The 20,388-nt window shown below is 53.2% G+C and overlaps 2 protein-coding genes across 2 annotated transcripts; one reads left to right on the top strand and one right to left on the bottom strand.

The window, feature by feature from the left end:
- Positions 1-1,964: 1,964 nt before the first annotated feature.
- On the top strand, positions 1,965-7,394 carry CIB3 (calcium and integrin binding family member 3). Its single transcript, XM_036095345.2, has 6 exons — positions 1,965-2,015; positions 2,216-2,250; positions 3,916-4,027; positions 4,984-5,131; positions 5,873-6,068; positions 7,284-7,394. The coding sequence occupies exons 1-6, from the start codon at positions 1,965-1,967 to the stop codon at positions 7,303-7,305; spliced, it is 564 nt and encodes a 187-aa protein (XP_035951238.1). The 3' UTR covers positions 7,306-7,394.
- A 1,453-nt stretch (positions 7,395-8,847) lies between these two features.
- On the bottom strand, positions 8,848-18,639 carry HSH2D (hematopoietic SH2 domain containing). The gene is made up of 6 exons (XM_036095342.2): positions 18,042-18,639; positions 14,943-15,088; positions 13,646-13,735; positions 12,475-12,640; positions 11,880-12,014; positions 8,848-9,519 (listed from the first exon to the last, which is right to left on the bottom strand). Exons 2-6 carry the CDS (start codon positions 15,065-15,067, stop codon positions 8,962-8,964), a joined length of 1,074 nt encoding a protein of 357 aa, XP_035951235.1. The 5' UTR covers positions 15,068-15,088; positions 18,042-18,639; the 3' UTR covers positions 8,848-8,961.
- Positions 18,640-20,388: the final 1,749 nt, after the last annotated feature.

The raw sequence follows: 20,388 nt of genomic DNA on the forward strand, positions 1-20,388 counted from the left end.
GTACGTTATCAGATATATGATTTGCAAGTGTTTTCTCCATGCTGTGGGCATGTACAGGTTTTCATGTGCCCATACATCTTTTCATCTCCCTTGGATAACTACTCATAGTGCAATAGCTGAGTCACATGGTAAGTGTATGTTTAACTATAGGAAAGTTCTTTTTTTTTTTTTTTTTCAGATTTATTTGAGAGGGGGTGCCTGGGTGGCTCAGGCGGTTAAGCATCTGCCTTTGGCTCAGGTCATGATCCCAGGGTACTGGGATCAAGCCCTGCAATGGGCTCCCTGGTCAGTGGGGAGTCTGCTTCTCCCTCTCTCTGCCCTTCCCCCCCACTCGTGCTCTCTCTCTCTCTCAAATAAATAAATAAGATCTTTTTTTTTTTTAATTTTTATTTATTTGACAGAGAGAGAGACAGCGAGAGAGGGAACACAAGCAGGGGGAGAGGGAGAGGGAGAAACAGGCTTCCTGCGGAGCAGGGAACCCGATGCGGGGCTCGATCCCAGGACCCTGGGATCATGACCTGAGCCGAAGGCAGACGCTTAACGACTGAGCCACCCAGGCGCCCCAATAAATAAGATCTTTTTAAAAAAAGATTTGTTTGAGAAAGAGAGAGAACAAGAGCAGGAAGGGCAGAGGGAGAGAGAATCTCAAGCGGACTCTGCGCTGAGCATGGAGCTGGACATAGGGCTCAATCTCACAACCCTGAGATCACGACCTGAGCTGAAACCAAGAGTCAGAGGCTTAACCAACTGTGCCACCCAGGCGCCCTTATGGGAAAGTTCCGATCCATTTTCCAGAGTGGCTGAACTATTTTGCATCACCATCAGCAACTAATAAGAGTTCCAGTTGCCTCACATTTTCTCCAACACTTGATATTGTCATTTTTTTTTTCTTTTAAATCATCCAAAGGGGGTCTTTAAAGCCTGATCATAGTCACATTCTACAAGGTGGCTTCACACACTGGGGCAGAAGAGAGCTGATGAGACTGGGAGGAACTGTGATCATCCAGGCCAGAGAGAGTGGGGAAGAGGGAAGAGGAAGATCCAAGAGCAGTTCAGGGGGGCTGGGGTGTGGCACTGGAAAAGGCTTAGCAGGAGAAGAAAGTGGAGAGACAGGATAGACCCAGAGGAAGAAGAGCATGGAGCACCAGGTTAAGAACTTTTGACTCCCACGTGTTCTGCCCAAAAGAATTCTGGGTCTTAATAAGGTTGGCAGCTGCTACATTGAGGATGCATGGTGAACATTAGCATGCAAAAGGCTCTGACAAGTCCTGCAATAAAGAATTCTGTTTGGTATTATTTAACTGACTGTTTCTCTAACTTACACCTTGGATCACTTTTCTTAAGCTATAACATCATCATCATCATCATCATCATCATCTCCAATGCACATCTGGGGACCTCATTCAGCTTGTTCACCCAGTTATTATGCTCCCAGTGCCTAAAACTGGCTTAAACCCAAGAGTTAAAAATTTTTTCTTTGGTTGCATTAATGATCTCGTTAGATCTTCAGGACAACTCAATGAGCTAGGTACTAATATAACTTCCATCTTACAAACAAGGCTTAGAGAGGGTCAGCTGACTTGTCTAAGGCACATAGCTAGTGGGTGGAGAGCTAGTAATTGAGCTGGGATCTGCTTGCAGTCTCTCCATCACCCTGCCTGTCTCTGGAAGGGGCCCCATACCCCCCAGCCTCACCCAGTCGTGGCAGATGTGGTCTGCTGTTCTGTGACCTCCTACAGTCCTTCTTGTCCTGGTGGCCATGGGCATACTCGGGCTGTTGCCCAGAGAGCTCAGCTGTAACTTGATCTCACCAGGCTGGGGGTGACAGGGCGGGTGGGCAGGTGACAGCCAGGGCAGGGACATTTGCCCAGACGCTTATGTGCCGCAGCTTGGCAACCTGTGTGGTCCTGAGGAGACTGGGGGCTTCAGGAGCTTGTCCCAGACTCCTGGCAGTGGTCTTCACCATGGGCAACAAGCAGACAGTCTTCGCTCATGAGCAGCTGGAAGCATATCAGGTAGGGGTGATGGGCAGGTTCGGCAGCCTTGGTTTCCCTGCCTGAGAAGGGACAGCACCATTTGTCCGGGGTGTGCAGTCGGCAAGGGTTCCTGGTGCAGCTCTGTGTGCAACATCAGGCGGGGATGGGCATGCAGTGGGAGGGAGAGGGAGGAGGCCACTGAGGCAGGCTCTGGGCCAAGCCAACATCTCTCTCCGCAGGACTGCACCTTCTTCACAAGAAAGGAAATCATGAGGTCAGTCTGGGCAGAAAGGGAGGAAGACCTGGTAATAACTTTCTCTCCATTGTTGGAGGATGTTTGCGATTGGACAGGACTGAGTGCCGCGTGGTGGTTAAAACACAAAGGGAGGGATTGCGGGCACGGTCAGTGGATGGAGGCAGAGATGGGGAGGCTGAGAAGCCACATCTTGTCATATTGTCACGGTCTCTAGGTTGATTAGCTTGGCCTTTCTCCCAAGGGTTGTGTGGAGCCATGGAGAGTATGTGAGCGGGGAGAGGTGTCGGGGGGAGACAGATCAGCATGTTAAAAAGATCCCCCTGAGGCCAGTGTGAAGAGGCTGGGACTGGAGGCTGGGCACCTGGGGGCAGAAGCTAGAGTCAGCTCTGGGTTGTGGGGGTGGCATCAAGGTAAGGGTGCAGGTAGGCAGGCTGCGGCCGCTGCAGGTCACTGGCATGAGCAGAGAGGCATAGTTGGGTATCCCACGTTACTGCTCAGCCCATGGGGCCATTGTCCAGAGGCCCCGACCCATGAACTTGGAGCTGTGAAACCCAAGCTGGCCGGGGTTCAGATACAGAGTGATAGGGGCCAAGGCCCCAATTGTGTGGGCACGGGATATCCATTATTGATGGGCACACCTTTCACCAGTGAGCCCCATTGTCTGGGTGAGGACAGCTCGTAGGGTCACCCTGGCCATCACGATCAGATTACTGATGGGGAAACTGAGGCTTGGGCAGGGGAGGCTGACCTGAGCTCTGCAGATGGGCAGAGCTCCAAGGAGTTTGAGGGCTGACATTTCGTCGGTCCTGAGCTTCTTGTTTGTCAGCAGAATAACAAGCTCAGAGGGGAAGAGGGACATGCTCAAGGCCATACAGAGGCCCAAACCCAGGCTGTTCCCTAAGGAGGCCCAGACAGGGACCTGGGTGGTCAGGACTGAAATTCTGGATACCACCTCCTTGAGTTCCTAGCCATCATATGACCCAGGGGCTCCCATCTCCCTCAGAAACAGCCCCTAGCAGCTTGGGGACCTCTGACTCACCAAGGATGCCCTCTACAAGGCTGTGCTTCTGATGCCCCCAGTGAAGATAGGGTGTCAGCAGGTGAGGACATTGGAGTGGAGAGCTGGCCTCACCATCTAGGTAGTGTCGGTGGCATTTGGTGTTTTGCGAAATGCCCCACATGCATTAAAAAACCCTGAATATTGGCCTTTTGTCTCTTTTCTGCCCCATTTAGGGAACGCTCGCCTTATGGGGTGAGAGAAGGAAAATGTGAGATGGGGGGTCTTTACAGTCAGAGGCCAACAATGTGATGATATCCAGAGATTCAGAGATTCACTCGGATTCTCTGAATGTTTGATGTAAAATGATCTCACCTTAAGCACACTCCCTTTTGCCATCCCCACCAGCCTGGTTAACTCCTACTCACTCTTCAAAGCCCAGTATCAATGTTCCCACTTGAGTCTCCCCTAGCTCTGGGGCCCTCTCTCCACTTTGGCCCTGCCCCCAGAGGGTAGAGGTGCCCGTGTTTGGCTCTGTGTGCTTGAGGACTGGGCCCAGAGCTGATGACTCTTGAGGACCCACCATCCTTCCATGTGTAGTGAGCAGCTGCAAGAATGAGAGAAAAGGGACAAGTCCTCACCATCCCATCTGCCAGCTCTTCCCGGTGTTTCCCTCCCCACCCCAGGCTCTTCTATCGCTACCAGGACCTGGCTCCCCAGCTTGTCCCCCTCGACTATACCAGCTGTCCTGATGTGAAGGTGCCCTACGAGCTCATCGGCAGCATGCCCGAGCTGAAGGTATGCGTGGGGCCTTGGGGCAGGCAGGGAAAAAAAATAGTAGGGATGTCCCCTGCTTCCTATGAAGTGGATGCATTTTACAGATGAAAGAAGTGAGGTTCAGAGAGGTTGACACTTGGTCATGGTCACACAGCTAGGCTGTGACCGAGACAGGAATGAAAGCCGGGGTCGTTGGAACGCTGCGATGAGATAATGCAGGTAAAGGGCTTGGCACGGGGTTTCCTGCATGACAGGTACTCAGGGAATGCGAGTTCTGCTTTTCATAGCAGGAGCCGCTACAAAGGCAGGTTCTTCTCAGTTGGATGCTCGTCACATAGTTTGTGTTGCCGAAGGGGACTTGTGGGGTGAGTGACTGAGCGGACATTATTTTATCACAAGGGGCAGAAACCTCATTCGAGAGGGACAAAATGTATTGGAACATAGGAGGACAAACTCCAGGGGGCAGAGCCAGCGCCAGGTACGGCTGGAACCAGGGTTTCTGCGGATGAGCTCAGGAGTCTCCCTCCATCTCTCAGCTCCCCCTTGGCGGGAAGGGGCTTCGGGCTCAGGCAGCCTGTCCGACGGGGCTGCCCCAGCGGTGCCAGACTCCCGTCAGCTCTGCAACCAGGGGAAAGCAGGCCCCTCCGTCGCCATCTTTCAGGGCAGCCTCTGATTGGCCAGTTTGAGTCACCCTGCCTATCCCAGAGCCAATCACGGTTGCCAATCGATAGCGATCTCTGATTGGCCTCAACCAGGTCACGTGGTGCATCTGGAGCCAGAAGTGGGGTGACGGCCACCCAGACCACAGGGGCAGAGAGAGGAGTTGTCTGGAATCCTGTCCCAGGACGGTGGGCAGGAGGAAGTTTGAAGGCGAGGGGTGGGTACTTGAAGGTTTCAGGAAGGTGGGTGCGGAGAGCGATTCCATATGGAGCCCTGAGTCCCCGGTCAGGGATGGCCTCTCTGCTTCCTGTCCCCAGGACAACCCGTTCCGCCAGAGGATTGCCCAGGTGTTCTCTGAGGACGGGGACGGGCACATGACCTTGGACAACTTCCTGGACATGTTTTCCGTGATGAGCGAAATGGCTCCCCGCGACCTCAAAGCTTACTATGCTTTTAAAATTTATGGTGCGTGCAGGGCTCGGGGGCGGGCGAGCGTGGGGTGGGGTGGGGAGTGAGAACAAGACCAGGCCTGGGGCCGGGGGCTGCCCTGCCGTCGCAGATGTCTCCCCGGGGGCTTCGCCCCACCTTGGTACTTGCTGACCTCATCCCCTTACTTACTTTCCAGCCACACGGGCCTCCCTCTAACTCCAGCACACCAAACTCTTCCTCCCTCCGGGCCTTCTCCTCTGCTGTGCCCTCTGCCTGGAATACCTTTCCCTTGACTCCTGCTCACCTTGAAGTCTAGGTCAAAAGCAGCTTCCACCCTCAATCACTCTCCACCCCACATCCTAGTTCTCTCCCAGCAGGGAGCAGTGCTGCTTAATTTCTGTTCATAATCCGTTCAGTTCTTATTGATTTCTCTCTGATGAGACCCAAGGGCAGCAACAGTATCTGTTTTCTTCCCCATCTGTCTCTCATGCCTGGCAAAAAGGAGGTGCTCAATAAATACTTGTTGACTGACCGAATGAATGAAAATTTATCACAGCGCCTAGAACATAGTAGGTGCTCAATAAATAGTTGTGGAGTGAATGAATGACCTCCCAGCAGGACTCTGCCCAACTCCAAAGCAAGACCCAACCATTACCCCAGGGTCTTGGGATCTCTCCAGTGCCTCAGTTTCCTCCTCTGTAACATGGGGACAAGAGGCCCAGCCTGCCTGTCCCCCGCTGTGCCCCCACTCCACATCCCCTCCATCCCGCTGCACAGACTTTAACAATGACGGCTACATTTGTGCGTGGGACCTGGAGCAGACAGTGACCAAGCTGACGCGGGGGGAGCTGAGCACCGAGGAGGTGAGCCTGGTGTGTGAGAAGGTGCTAGATGAGGCCGATGGCGACCATGATGGGCGGCTCTCCCTGGAAGACTTCCAGAACATGATCCTGCGGGCACCCGACTTCCTCAGGTGTGACACTCCTTGCCACTTTGCACAATCCATTTCCACGTCTGAGCGCAGCTCCTACAAAACTAGTTCGCAGGCTCCATTTGTGAAAGTTCCCCTATTCATTCATTTGTGATCTTAGAGAACTTCCCCAGCCTTCCTGGCCTCAGTCCCTGCATCTTTAAAATGGGGATAATTGGGGACCCCATGGGCACCCCCTGTGGGTGGACGCAGCTCTTTGGGTGAATGGAACATGGCTGGTCTTCAGTCTTCTCTTGCCTGAACATTTTGCAGTGAACAGGGTGTACAACTGTACTTGGCAGTCCTGGGGAGAATCAGAGCCCCCATAGTCGGGCTGATAGTGAGTTAATACAGGGGGTGGCCAGCCACCTGTTTTTGTACCTCCTGTGAGCTAAGAATGGTTTTTACATTTCTTAAATGGCGGGGAAAAGATGAAAGACCAATAATACTCCGTGACACATGAAATGGATATGAAATTCAAATCTGTGTCCATCAGTGATTTTATTGGCACACAGCCATGCCTGCTTGTGTATGTATTAGCCACGGCTGCTTTCGAGCTACAAGGCCCAGCTGAGTCCTTGCACAAAGTTGGGCATATCAACCATTTGGCTCTTTACAGGAGAAGCTGGCTGACCCCTGAGTTAGTACCTGGAAGGACTTTAGAGCGGCGCCTGGCACCCAGTAGGTGCTCAGTATCTGTGTGCTGGGGTTGCTGTCGTGGCTGTTATTATGGGTGGCATCCTGACATGCACAGAGTGCCCCCCTCCTCTCCCTGGAGAAGCGTGGCTGGTCTCCTAGCAGACAGAGACATGAATAACGACAATTGAATGAACCCTACCGAGGACAGCATCCCTGGGCGACAGCACCCTGTGCATTGGCCCCCTTAGCCCTCACTACAGCCCCACGCAGGAAGGATGGCTATTATCCCCATTTTACAGAGGAGTAAACTGAAGCCCAGGAAGGGGTACCCACTCACTTAGAGTCCCACGGCAAGTCTGGGGTGGAGCCGGAGTGTTAACTCCGATCCAAAGAGGTGTGCTTTCCACCCCTGTGGGGACCGGGGGGGGGGCCACAGCCTGGGGTTCTTGAGGGGATCCATCTCCCCCTGTGGTTCCTTGTCTGTCTCAGGGACTCCCTGCAGGAGAGTTCAGGGAGCGTGGGGGGGATGAAGGAGGGCCATCCTCTCTGCCTGATGACTCCATTTCTTTTTGCACACAGCACTTTCCACATCCGCATCTGAGCGCACCATGGAGAAGTCAGGTCAGAGGAGGACGGGGTGACCCCTCACTCCGCTGTGGAATCCGGTCTCCCTGGGTTCTGGGAATAAACACACGTCACTGAGTCACATCTGCTTGGAGGACATGTGTTTCACCTTAAACCTGCCGGATGGGAGAGAGGAAGCCTGGGATCTCACCTCTGCCCTCACTGTGTGACCCTGGGTGTGGCTGCACCCTCTGTGAGCTGTGATCTCCCCATTTATGCAAGGAAGTGGCTGACTTCTAGATCTCTGTCCACTGTGAGGGCTGGAAGTGCCTTGGTAGCTATGAGTTTTGGTGGACAGAGACCAGATGTGGAGATGAGGCCCATGTGATCTCACCCCCGGGCTTCCCAAGGCTGAACCCTACCCCCAACCTCTCAAGTCCCCTTTCCCCCCAATCCTTGAGCTGCTCAAGGGGACCAAGCTTGGACTCCGTGCTCATTCATTAGCACAGCCAGAGGAGGCCTCCGAGGGAGGGGGCAGCAATGTCATTCACTGAGGCTGGCACCGTACTTTACAGTTTACGAAGCACCTCTCTGCCATTGCATTGGCTGCCTATGGCATGCCAGTGGGGTGGGTGAGAAGCAATCACACTTCAGAGGGAACAGAGTGATTTGCCCAAGGCCACACCTCATGTCATCTGCAAAGGCAGCCTTGAACTCAGGCCCACCTCTTTCCAGATCCCAGACATCTACACACCTTGCAGATTGGAGAAGCCCCACACCCACTCCATCTGTGGTCGGCCTGGGGCCCATCTATAGGCCCCGTCGGTCCAGGGAGTGGTCATTCCTGCGATCGAAACTAGCTGCCAGGGCACCTTCCCAGACACCTCCACTGTGCATCATTTCTAGAGCACCCACTCCCACCCTAACCTCCACTTATTAAGCACCCACTGTGAGCCAAAGCCTCAGGTTTTATGTGCATCCAGTTGGTTCATCCTGAGAAAGATGAGCTGCTCTTCTTCCCACTTGCCAGGTGAGAAAACAAGCCCGGAGAGGTCTAGTGACTCGCTAGAGGTCCCACGGCCATGCGACCTGGGATTTCCCCCAGAACCCACTGGTAACCATGACCCTGGGCTGCCTCTCTCCTTTAAAGGGGCTCCCACGCTTCTGAAGTTGGTGTCGGCAGTGTGTACTGTGTGCCAAGCCCTCTCCAAGTCTCACCTCCCTCATTTGTAGGAGAACCCCAGGACGAAGGTGTGAACAGCTCTGTTCATAGGCAAGGATGTTACTTAGACTTGAGCCAGGTGCACAGGATGTGGCCAAAGAGCTCCAACTGACCGGGTTTCAGATCCTGGCACTCACACCCTCTAGCTGGGTGACCTTGGCCATGCCTGTCCTCCTCTCTGACCCTTAGTCTCTTCTTTAAAGTGTGCAGTATGAGCCTGTCTGCTGGGCCTGCTCAGAGGTGTAACAGAAATAGTGAACTTGGAGGCTTTGGCAGGGGGCCTGGCACAGTACGTGCCCTAGACCCTTGCTGTAACTGATAATTATTATTCAAATAACCAGGTCACACGATCGGCAATTGCAGGACTAGACCCAAGCAATGTCTTTATTACATTTCTCAGGTTCCTGAGGACTGGTGGGTAGACAGTAAGGGGTCCAGTGTGAGCAGCCCCCAGAGCCAGGGCAAAGCTCTTTAACAGTACCCAGGGGCGAAGGGTGGCGGTGGGCGGTACTCCTCTGGGAGCCGGTCCTTCTGGGGTTCTGCCAAGTCCTTTTTCTCTGGTTTGGACACTTTTGGGGACAGGGTCCTCACTACTGCTTGGTGCCAACCCTTGACCCTCGGGGTCGCCTCGCTCCAGCTGGCCAATCTTGAGACCTTCCTGGAGGGGTCTCTCAGATCCTGGGGCTGCGAGGGGCTTGCAAGGGACGTGACCACAGAGCGGTCTGTGTCGACATTATCTTCCCAGTGTGCGTCACCTGGCCTGGCCCCCGAGCTGTGTGTCGCTGCTGGTGGCCCAGCACTCCAGAGCGATGACAAGTTCGTAGAAGGCAAGTGGGATGTCAGCTGCTGCTGGACCCTCTTGCCCGTCTGGGGGAGCGTCTTGAGGTTCCTCCAGAGTTTCCGGCAAGCCTTCTCAAGAGGAGCTTTTGGGGGGCAGGAGGAAGTGGCTTCCTCCGTAGAAGCTCTGTCCATCTCTGCTGGTGGCTTCCTTCCCCTTGGGTGATGGAGCAGGACCGGCCTGGCTGAGGTCTGAAACCGAGAGCAGGTGAGACCTGGGGCCGTCCCACCCACCAAAGCTCGGAATCTGCCCTGGAGGTTGGGACATGGGTCCCACTCAGACATCTGGGGGGTGAGAAGGACCCCAGGTGAGCCCCCAAACCTGATCCCATGCCCCCTCCCCATCCCCATGAACAGCTTCACTATCTCCCCCAGGGATTGGCAAACTCTTTTCGTAAAGTGCCAGAGAGCAAATCTTTTCAGGTTTGTTGGTCATATAGTCTCTGCTGTAAAACAACAGAGATCTTACATCAATGAGTGAGTGTGCCTGAGTTCCAGTAAAACTTTATGGACGTGGAAATCCGACTTTCATCTGATTTTCACGGGTCATGAAATATTACTTTTTATTTTTTTCAACCACTCAAAAACATAAAAGCCATGCTTAGCTTGTGGGCCATACAGAAACAGGCCAGATGTGGTCCTCGGGCCCTGATTACTTGGTTGTTCAGGTGACATTTGGGGCAGATGCCGACAATGCCCCATCCATATCCCTTTGCCCTGAGCGCTCAGTACCCCCAGCTCCGCTCCCAAATGCCAGCAGTGGGGACTCTGCCCGGGGTCCTTCTCTGGCCCCACAGCAGGCCAGAAGTGCCAGAGATTTAAAATCTCCCAGAAACAGCACTTGACCAAGGCCTAATGGAAGATGGAGGATCAATACCCCAACTCCTCAACGCTGAGGTGGGATAACAGAAGTCCATGTCCCATGCAGAGTCCCAGCCTTCCCGAGGGATACCAAGCCCCGGTTGCCCACAGGGGAACCTGCTCCCTAACACACCCTTCGTGGGCTGCCCTCTCCCATCCCACTTCCCCGCTCCCTTAGTGGCACATCCTGGGATCACCTCCCTAATAATGGAGGGCCCAGGGACTCAAACCGTGACGACACCTTGCTTCCCCTCACCCCCACCTCCAAGCCATCAGCAGGCTCCCTTCTAAAATGTCTCAAATATCCTCTTCTTGCTCCACCCCCAGAGATCCTTTTCTGGTCCCTCCCACTTGGACTCCCTGCCTCTTTCCTGTCACCTCTACCACTGTTGCCAGGCAGCCCCTCCTGCAGCTGGCAGCCACGGGCTCTCTCATGGTGACTCCCCCTGCACACCTGGAATAGAACGCCAGCTCCTCACCCTGCCCCAAGGCCCTGCATGATTGGCTCCTGCTGATCCTGGCCCCTCACCTCCCAACGACCTCCCTCTGACTCACCCCACTCCATCCACACACTGGCTTTTGTTGTTCTTTTGTTTTCCAAATACACTGAGCCTCAGGACCTTTGCATGTGCTCTTTTCTCTGCCTGAAATACCCTCCCTGCATCTCTGTGTGTGACTGACTCCACCTTATCCTATGTGTCCCAGGTCCATGCCACCTCCTCCAGGTCTTCCCTGTTCCCTTCACCGCTTAGCCCCACACCCACTGATGTTCATCCTACCAGCCTGTTTCATTTCCACTATTCTCAGAACTTCCCTGCCATGTGAGGGGCATGGAGGACACTGAGCCTAGGGATTCCTGAAGGTCCAATCAGCCCTGAGAAGGTGGGATTCATTAATTTATTCACTCATCTACTCCACAGATTCATTCGTTGAGCACTTTCTCTGTGCCAGGTCTTCTCTGAGGGGAGGAGAGGCAGACAGATGAACAAGATAGGGGGAACAAGCCAGACAGATTCTCAGGCCTCCCAGAGCTCACAGTCTGATAGGGGAGGCAGACAGGAAACGTGAAAACCCACAAATAAACTTTTAACCCACAAAAAGACTATTTAAATTGTGAATACCTCCCAGAGCTCACAGTCTGATAGGGGAGGCAGACAGGAAACGTGAAAACCCACAAATAAACTTTTAACCCACAAAAAGACTTTTAAATTGTAAGGAGTGCTCTGCAGTGAATAAACAGGGTGAGGTGATAGAGAATGCAGAGGGGACGACTTTCAGTCTGGAGTCTGGGGAGGGAGACACTTGAAGAATTGAAGAAAGAAGCCAGGCATAGGAAATCCGGGGGCAGAGCACACACAGCACGTGCAAAGGCCCTGAGGTGAGTGGCACCAACATGTGCAAAAGTCCTGAGGGAGGGAGCAGCACATGCAAAGGTCCTGAGCCTAGCTTGATGTATCTGAACAACAGAAAGGATAGCAGAGGGGCTGGAGCTGGACTGGTGATGAGCACGAGGAGTAGCCGAGGTGACAGTTGGGATTTTAATTGCAGTGTCTTGAAAAAATCACTGGAAGGTTTTGTACTTGGAGCTATAGGATCTAATTTTCACTCTAGAAAGTCTCCTCTGGCAGCTGCTGGCCACCTCCGCTCCTGCCCTTCCCCTGTGTTGGAGGTGCCAGCTTTCTGTCACATACCTCCTCGGGTGCAGCCCTGGGACAGGAGGAAGGATTCTGATGTTCCCTGGGGACATGGGCGGGGCTGGCAACTTCCTCCGTCAATGCATTGGAGTAAAGGAAGAGATCCTCATAATCCAAGTTCGCTGGATCCTTCTGTGGGGCAGAGGGAACCTGCAGCTCAACCCCAAGGAGGGAGATGGGGTGGTCCCAGGGTCCCAGACAAACCCTAGAAAGTGGGGCTCAGGAACTGCCTTGCCCACAAACCTTGTATGGAAGCATGCCCCTCCCACAGTAGCTTCTGAGGGCTAGGACCACCCCCCCACCTCCTTCACCCGCTGCTCCCCCCCCCCCATGAGCCTTATAAGGAGATACACTATTCTTATACATCAGCCAAGGTTATACTCCCCCAAATGAACCCTTGTAACAAATTAGCCTGGGGGGCTGGGGTGAGGCAGGGAACCAAGACCAGGAGGGGTGGGGCAGTGGGAGGGAGGGCAGGGATCATGAGAGTGACAGAATCACAAGAGGTTGAATGGGGAGCGTGGGAACAAAATGAGTCAGGGGGCTTAGCCCCCGCGAGGGTGACTATGGCCCACCGGGGTCCCACCCTCACCTGCCCACAGGGCTGAGTCAGCAGGTCCCTGTGTGGCCGCATAGGCTGCTGCTGGTGGAAGGTGACCAGGGCGTCCAGCGAGGCGTGGGCCTTCTCCTCTCCGGGGATCACGAGGCTCCCGTCATCCAAGAGCTTCACCATGAAGTGGCGGCAGCAGCTTTGGGCTCTGTGGCAACACTGCTGGGGCTAGGAGGCTGCAGCCCTACTGTTCAGGTTCCCAGTAGCCTTCTGCATGTTTTTGCCATGTGACACTGGTAGGCCACTAACCACACTGTGCCTCAGTTTCCCTGTCTGTAACGTGGGGCAACTAAGGCTGGCCTCGGGATTTCTCATGAAAATGGAATAAGCTACTGCAGATAAAAGCTTAGTTCGGTGCCTGGCTAGGGTCAAATGATCAATAGAAGTGATGATAGTGAAAATGTGACTCAGGCCCCAGGCTAAGTCTGTGCGCCAGGCACACAGCGGGCCCTCAATAAATGCTCTGTTAATGAATGGATGCATGTATTAATGGCCCACCATGTGCTTACTATCTCTTATTTAATTTTCACAAGACTCTGAATTAATTTTAGCATTCCTATTATTAGAGATGAGGACTTGGGGGGAGGCACAGATAGGTTGAGTAACTTGTCCAAGGTCACACAGCATATAAATGGCAGCCCCAAGCCTTTTTGACTGTGTGACTCAGGGTTTAAGCTTTTCCCATGGTGGGAACTCTGCAGTGGAGTCATTGGACTTTTTTTATTCCTTTGGCCTGGAATGCTTTTGAAAAGTACTCTGTGTTGCTGAATCCTGTGAGATACCAGATCAGGTTTTGAGGCCTTAAGGAGCTGGACTGCCCTGAGTTTCCCTAATATGTGCCTCCAGGTGGAGTCAGAAAGTTGCCAAGTAGATGGCTGAAGGGGATGGGGGCGGGGAGCGGGAGGGGGTTAGGGGAGGGAAGTAGCCACTCTTGGGCTCCCAGCAGCCCCTGTTCTCAGACACACAGGCTGTTACCACCAAGCCCCCATCTGCTGGTTACAGCCGGACCTGCAGCTGCTCACTGCAGCCAGCTTTGGCCAGAACTTTACACCAGTTGCTCTCTGAGCAGTTGTGGTATGAAGCATCCCTTGCCCCCTCCCAGGAAGCCCTGGAGCCCTGCTGCCCCTTCCCTGGCCCCTAGCCCGGGCCTTACTTGTAGGACAGTGTGTAGCCCACGTGGCTGTGACTCACTCTAATGAGAAAGGATCCCAGTGGCTGTAACTCCAGCAAATTCTCGGCGTCCCTGGAAGGACACACACAGGAGGGAGATGGCTGCGATCCAGCTGCCCAGCATACTGGTCAGACTCCTGGTTCACCCGTCATCCCAGGACTGAACAAACCTAAAACCCTTTGTTGTTGTTTCAGACCTTGGGATGTTCAGGCACAGGGGTGTTCCCATCAGTGGCAGAAGGCCTCTGATGACCTTGACCCCAGGACAGACTTTCTCCTATCCCCCACAGCCCCTGCCTGCCTTCCCGATGCCTGAAATACCCATATACCTGGTAACTGCTCGCCAAATTATTACTAGTATTCACTATCATCATTACTATTGTTATCGTGGGTTCACAGAGAGGAAGGTGGCCTTCTATAGGACAAGATGGGGAGACTTGAGACCCGAGCTGTCTACTCCAGAGGCCACTGACTACGTGTAGCTACTGAGCACTTAAAATGTGACTGGTCCGAATTAAGATGTGCTTTTGGCGTAGGATACCAGATTTTCAAGACTTACTACAAAATAAAGGAACGTATACTGTCTCATGGATGAGCTTTTAGTACTCATGTTGAAGCGATAATATCCTGGATATACTGGGTTGAAGAAAAGATAGGATTAAAATTAATTCCACCTGTTTCTTTTTACTTCTTTTAATATAGCTACTAAAAACTTTAAAATGGCAACATGTGGCTCACAGTATGTTCTTAGGGGCGCCCCCCACCCCAGAACTCAGAGAAAGTGGCCAATTAGCCCTCTCTGTGGCTTTCACAACGTTCTCTCAATGTCCCTACATGCTAACGGTGGCCATAGACGTTCTTCTCTTCGTTCATTTTGGACGAAGGAGGTGACTAATGAGGTGAGTTTGTTCATGTCCTCAGAACTCAGTCCAATGTAGAAAGTGCACGTAGGTCATGTCCCTGATGGAATGAGAGCAGCTGTTTGGGACACTGTGTTAAGAAGGATTCAGAGGCTGCATCCTGCCGTCATTGATTACGGATACCTGGCCTTGGGGGATGGGTCCCTGGCAGTGCTGGTCTGGTGGTCACTAGTACAGAGAGAGCTGAGGTCCAGGGATGGGAAGTAACTGGCCCTGGTCACACACTGAGTCCCCTCCTGCCCGGGACTTCAGAGGTCTTTTCACCAAGCCGAGCCCAGCATTCTGCAGAAAATCTGCCCAAGGTGGGGGCAGACAAGGAAAGAGGGTGAAGGGCAGGGTGGAAGGTGTGTGTGTCCTTACTCTCTCGAGATGGCACCGTGGAACCATGCGGGGACCCCTTCTTGGGCCAGCTGAAGCACCTGCGTCTGCACGAACCAGTCCAGTCGTGGGGGCAATGGTGGGGGCAGCTTTCCCACTTCTGTCATGGCTTCCTGGGGAGCGGTTACCTGGCAGTAAGAGGGAGGAGAGAGAGGGTCAAGCCTGGTCCACCTCCTGTACTTTGCTCTGTTCTTACAGCTCATGGTGCCTCCTCCTTGGTTAAGTCCTCCAAACTGGCCAGAGCAACGGGCTTGAACCTGGTTTGTGTTTCTGGAGCACCTCCTATGCATTCATTCATCGGCTCCTTCCAAAAATCCCCCAAGAATTTTTCCTTGTCCTTCTATTCTTATTATAGCATTACTACAAGTGTTAGAAAGCTCCCTTTAGGGGAGCCTGGGTGGCTCAGTCGTTAAGCGTCTGCCTTCGGCTCAGGTCATGATCCCAGGGTCCTGGGATCGAGCCCCGCATCGGGCTCCCTGCTCTGCCGGAAGCCTGCTTCTCCCTCTCCCACTCCCCCCTGCTTGTTTCCTCTCTCGCTGTGTCTCTCTCTGTCAAATAAATAAATAAAATCTTAAAAAAAAAAAAAGGAAAGAAAGCTCCCTTTATAAATATATGCATTTAAGCTTAAAAACTGACTTTATTGAGGGGTGTCTGGGTGGCGCAGTCGATTAAGCGTCCGACTCTTGGTTTTGGCTCAGGGTGCGATTTCAGGGTCCTGAGATTAAGCTCTGCATTGGGCTCCGTGCTCAGCGTGGAGTCTGCTAGAGAGTCTCTCTCCCTTTCCCTCTTCCCCTCCTGCTAGTTCTCTCTCTCTCAAATACTTTCTAAAAAAAAAAAGAACTGACTTTATTTAAATAAATATCAATGTCCCAGGAGGGAAGTGGACATGGCAAAATGGTAAGTGAAGAAACCATAAAGAGATGTGGCCCCAAGTAATTCCCTTTGTTCCCAACATTGTCATGTCTGATGGCCCCCGGAGGCACACCTGTAATGTGTCAGGTGCAAAAACATTAATTCACATGAGTTTCGACAGTTTTAAGCTCAGGATAACACTGGACTTTGTGAGCCAATGACAAGGAGCTGAAGAAAAATAATAGTCCTGATTTATAAAAGAGTATCAAATCAACACAAAACCAGCAACAGGGTCATGCCCTGCTGGGTGGTCTGCTCATGACCCTTCACGGTGACCCTTCGTTCTGTCCCAAACCTGGCCCACCCCCAACACTGACCCTATCTAATGTTTCACTATTGCAGAAGGTCATTGTTACTGGGCTGTTTCCAGAGGGTGGGAACATATTGACTAACCCGGTCAATACTAACTTCCTTCTGCCAGAAGACAGATGTTGAGCACGCCCTCCGGGGAGAGGCCCAAAGGCATTCTAGGATGAGTAAAATTAAAGAGATCTATTAAGAAATATTTAATAAAGCAGGGTGACAAAGCAATCAAGAGCCTGGAATCAGAGCCAGATAGCCTGGGTTCCAGCCCCAGCTCCCCCACTTAGCTGCTGTGTGACCTTGGGTAAGTCACTTAATATCTCTGTGCCTTCAGTTTCATCTGTAGTTTGGGGATATGACGATATTTACCTGGGAAAGTACAGTTGGTTCAGAACTATACAGTCTGGGTATATAATAAATATTCATGAACCCAGTAGTGTCCTAGCCTGGGGTAATATATATAGGTTTGTTCTTTTTTCTACCTGGGAGAACTCCTATTTATCCTTCAAGACCCAGCAAAAATATCCCCTCCTCCAGGCAGCTTTCCTTTCTCTTCACCTAGACAAAGCCTTGGCCGCCTTCTCTGTCTCCCATCTTCCCCTCTGTTCCTGCCTAAGTTTTGCCTAGCCTTGCCTCGTGGAGCTCAAGTGTCCGTGTGCAGTGTGAGTCCTGACAGTTGGCTTTTCTTTCTGTAATTCAAGTGCCTGACTTAAGCTTTCTTTGACTGCCAAGTCATCTGCTTTAACTCAATGAAGTCTATCGCGAATAAACACACTGCAAGCCACATGACAAGATAAAGAGCCAGGATGCTCCCGCCGTCCACCCCCCACCCCCACCCCACATCCCCGCCATGAGGCTCTTTTGTTTTAGACATCCTGGTTGATTTAGATAACTGGCCATTTGGATCACTTTTTCCCCCCTTCTTTCTTTTCTTTTTCCTTTCTTTTTCTCTCTTCCCATGCTTTAAATTCCTGCTCTTAGAGTTTATATTCACCAATAAGGAGTGAGCCCCCAAAACCCTAGCCCCCCACCCTCAACCCCAATAAAAGCAGAACCCCGGGGCCATGTGCGCTGCCTGTGTCTCTCTCAGCAACCTGGTTGTGTGCCCCCTGGCTGTGTACATGTCAGGGCTGGTAAGTAACAGATTTTTTCTCTTCGAAGTTTCCAGATGGTTATGGCTGATGGGCAGCTTGCAACCCTAAGAACCGCAGGGATCGGTTCTGTTGTCACATTGGTTTGGCAAGGGGAGATGTCTGTGGGAAGCTCACGGGCCTGGGCGACTGCCCCCAGGCATTTACTATCAATAGGCCCGGATGCACAAAGCTCCGTCGCCCCCACATCAAGGGCTCCTAGAGACCCGGCCCAGGGCTAGGTCCTTTTGGATTTTTCTGGGTCCCAGCACTACCTGATGTTGGGCAGGCACAGATGAGGGTGCAGGGGTGTCTGCTGATGAATGACTATCCAGGGATGAATGAATCCATACTAAGTTTCAGCTTCCTGACCCTGACATTGGGGCCTCCCCCATCTCCTTGTGCCCGGTACTCCAGCCCTAAGGACATCCTTGCTCTACCCCAAACTGACCAAGCTCTCTTTCCCTCCACACCTTGGCCCATGCTGTTTCCCTGCCAGGAACGCCCTTCTCCCAGCCCCAGCTCCATTTTTCAATGGTCAGCTCCCACTGAAAATTCCTCCTGCTTTTCTGGTCTCTACCACCCTGCCCCTCCTTCTGGCCCAGACTGGCTCCCATGCTCCTTCTTCTAGAAATCTGGGGTGGAGCTGAGGCTCCTGGGGCCCCGGCCTCACCCAGCATGGGGCAGGCACAGAAGTGGGTATGGGGCTGGTGAGGGATTCCCACCCGGCACGTACCTGAGAGATCCCTGGGCAGCTGAGGCTCTCCCTCTTGCTGTCCTCAGAGCCCGCAGGAGCCTTGGTTTCGATTCAGGGTCACACGTCAGTCAGCGGGGTGGGGCTGCTGCCCCCAGGCTGTTCCTGTTTCCTTAAGCAGGTGAGCCCCAGGGGCGGGACTGGGACAACTCTGGTTGCCCTCTGTCCAACAAAGCTGCTGAGCTGCGGGTGGAGGGAAACCCTTGCTTCACCCATGATAAGCCTTTATTGAGCACCTACTGTGTGCCAGATCCTAGGGGACAGAGAGGGGACCCCAAGAGGTGCAAGCCCCACCCTCCCGGCATCTATAATCTAGCAAGCAATGAAGAGTAAGAAATGATTAATGTTTCAAAGCAGACAGCCTGTCAGGAAGGAGGGTCTGGAGTTGCAAGAACCCTCAGAGGGGGCTTAGCTGATCCAGAGCAAGAGGCACTTGGGGGCAGGTAGGAGGTAAGTTGATTGTGGGGTGCAAAAAGAGAGGGCTATAGGTGGAGGGAAGAGCACGGGCAAAGGCCCTGAGGCAGGGTCAAGCCTGGACAGGCTGGGGCCTCATTATGCGCACACGGCCACATTATGACTTCCTCTGTAACAAAACAAAACACACCAAAAAAAAAAAAAAAAAAATCACACTTAAAATGATATTTTACGATTCTGTTGGCATCTAGACCGTTATAGTCTGGGCTGGATTATTATATATTCGTTATTATTGTATTCATTTTTTTCTTCAGATTTAAAAAAAAACCCAGAACATTCTGGGGAGCCCGATACCCACCGTAGGCACTTGTACAAGTCTAACGGACCAGGCAGCCCCGGATGTGTGCTGGCTGCACCTCCCGCCCCAGCCCAGGGGCAAAACCACTTCCTTCTCCCCTTTCAGGCAGAAATAGCCCAGACCCTGGTGGCCGAGCTGGGGGCCTCCCCTCCGGGGCCTATCACCCGGGGCCAGCCAGTCCAGATAGCCCCCACTGCAGGCTCAAGGGCCGTGGGGGTGGCCTGGTCTGGAGTCTTCGGGTCCATAAGGCCCAAGCAGGAGACACGTGGAACCTGGCTTCTTACGCACCCCACCGGGTAGCCTTGGGTGACTCGCTCAACCTCTCTGGGCCTCGGTTTCCTTAACTGAGAAGTGGGCATAACAGCCCTCCTTAATCACGTGATGACGACAGGAACAACCTTCAAGCACGCGGTGTGGGGCTCAGTCAAGGGTAAAATCAGGACTCTTCACTGTGACTTAATCTGATGCCTTTGTGCCTGGCTGGGGAGACAGAAGCTGGGGCTCCATACTGCACAGGCTGGGCCACCTTGGGCCACTTGCATCACCTCCGTGCCCTCCACAGCCCAGTGAGTCAGCTACCAGCCCCGATGATAAGGAGCAACGCTGTTGGGGAGGGGCTCGCACCAGCCCAGGAGACCCTGGTCCCTTAGAAAGCCTGGTCTCATTTGCATGCAGTGCAGTCTCCAGAAACATGGGGTGTTTCTGGAGACTGCACTGCATGCAAATGAGACCACTTCCGGCCCGGCCCCCTGAGGCCCCACCACAGAGGGCTCCACCCTGATAACCCTGACCCGCTTGGGGGATGTGGTCTTACACAAACTGAAGTCCTCCCCTGAGAATGTCACAACAGAATCATCCCCCACCCCTCGGTGACCACAGTCCTCAAAACTGTGAGCGGACAGGTGGCCCCCAGAGGAACTTCCGGAAAAGGACCAGCAGGGGGATGCAGGGGGGCTGGGACTCCAGGGCCCCTCCTGCTCTGGTGTCAGCTCTGGGCTTTTCACTGGGGGCCTCAGCTGGCAAGGAGGACTTTCATGGCCCCACGTGGGGTGGCTCGTGTGGTAGGGACCACAGTGCCTTCTCAGCCCTGTACAAGGGGTGGGGCAGTCAGGCTGTGCCAATGCTGAGCTTTATGTGTTTTCAACCATCCTGTCGTCCTACAAGGCTTTCGTTCTGTTCATGAATCCATTCACTCCACAAACATTGGCTGAGCCCCAACTGCGGGCACCATGCTAGATGCTGGGGACGGGGCAGACAAGATGAGCACTGTCCCTGCCCGCTGGAGCCCGCAGTCCATGGGGACATGGTTACCGCACAAGTCCCCACGTGGAAAAGGCTTGCACAAGAGGGAACAGCAAGGGCAAAGGCTTGGGGTAGGAATACACCTGGCATGCTGGAGGAAGAGACAGCTCAGGCGTCCAGAAGGTGGAAATAACCGAATGGCCACCACAGATGGTGGTCCATGCACACGATGGAATATTACTCAGCCATAAAAAGGACACATGCTATAACGTGATGGATCTAGAGAATCATGCAGAGCGGAAGAGGCCCCATACA

This window comes from Halichoerus grypus, chromosome 1, assembly GCF_964656455.1.
Source record: "Halichoerus grypus chromosome 1, mHalGry1.hap1.1, whole genome shotgun sequence".
Lineage (NCBI taxonomy): Eukaryota > Metazoa > Chordata > Mammalia > Carnivora > Phocidae > Halichoerus > Halichoerus grypus.

Excerpts from the sequence above, each read along its gene's own strand:
- HSH2D (XM_036095342.2), bottom strand. The coding sequence starts at position 15,067 with ATGACAGAAGTGGGAAAGCTGCCCCCACCATTGCCCCCACGACTGGAC. Across the intron at positions 13,736-14,942 it reads CACGGTGCCATCTCGAGAGA|GGACGCCGAGAATTTGCTGG; the intron begins GTAAGGACACAC and ends GTGTCCTTCCAG. Across the intron at positions 12,015-12,474 it reads TGACTCAGCCCTGTGGGCAG|AAGGATCCAGCGAACTTGGA; the intron begins GTGAGGGTGGGA and ends TCTGCCCCACAG.
- CIB3 (XM_036095345.2), top strand. The coding sequence starts at position 1,965 with ATGGGCAACAAGCAGACAGTCTTCGCTCATGAGCAGCTGGAAGCATAT. Across the intron at positions 2,251-3,915 it reads ACAAGAAAGGAAATCATGAG|GCTCTTCTATCGCTACCAGG; the intron begins GTCAGTCTGGGC and ends TCCCCACCCCAG. Across the intron at positions 4,028-4,983 it reads GCAGCATGCCCGAGCTGAAG|GACAACCCGTTCCGCCAGAG; the intron begins GTATGCGTGGGG and ends TCCTGTCCCCAG.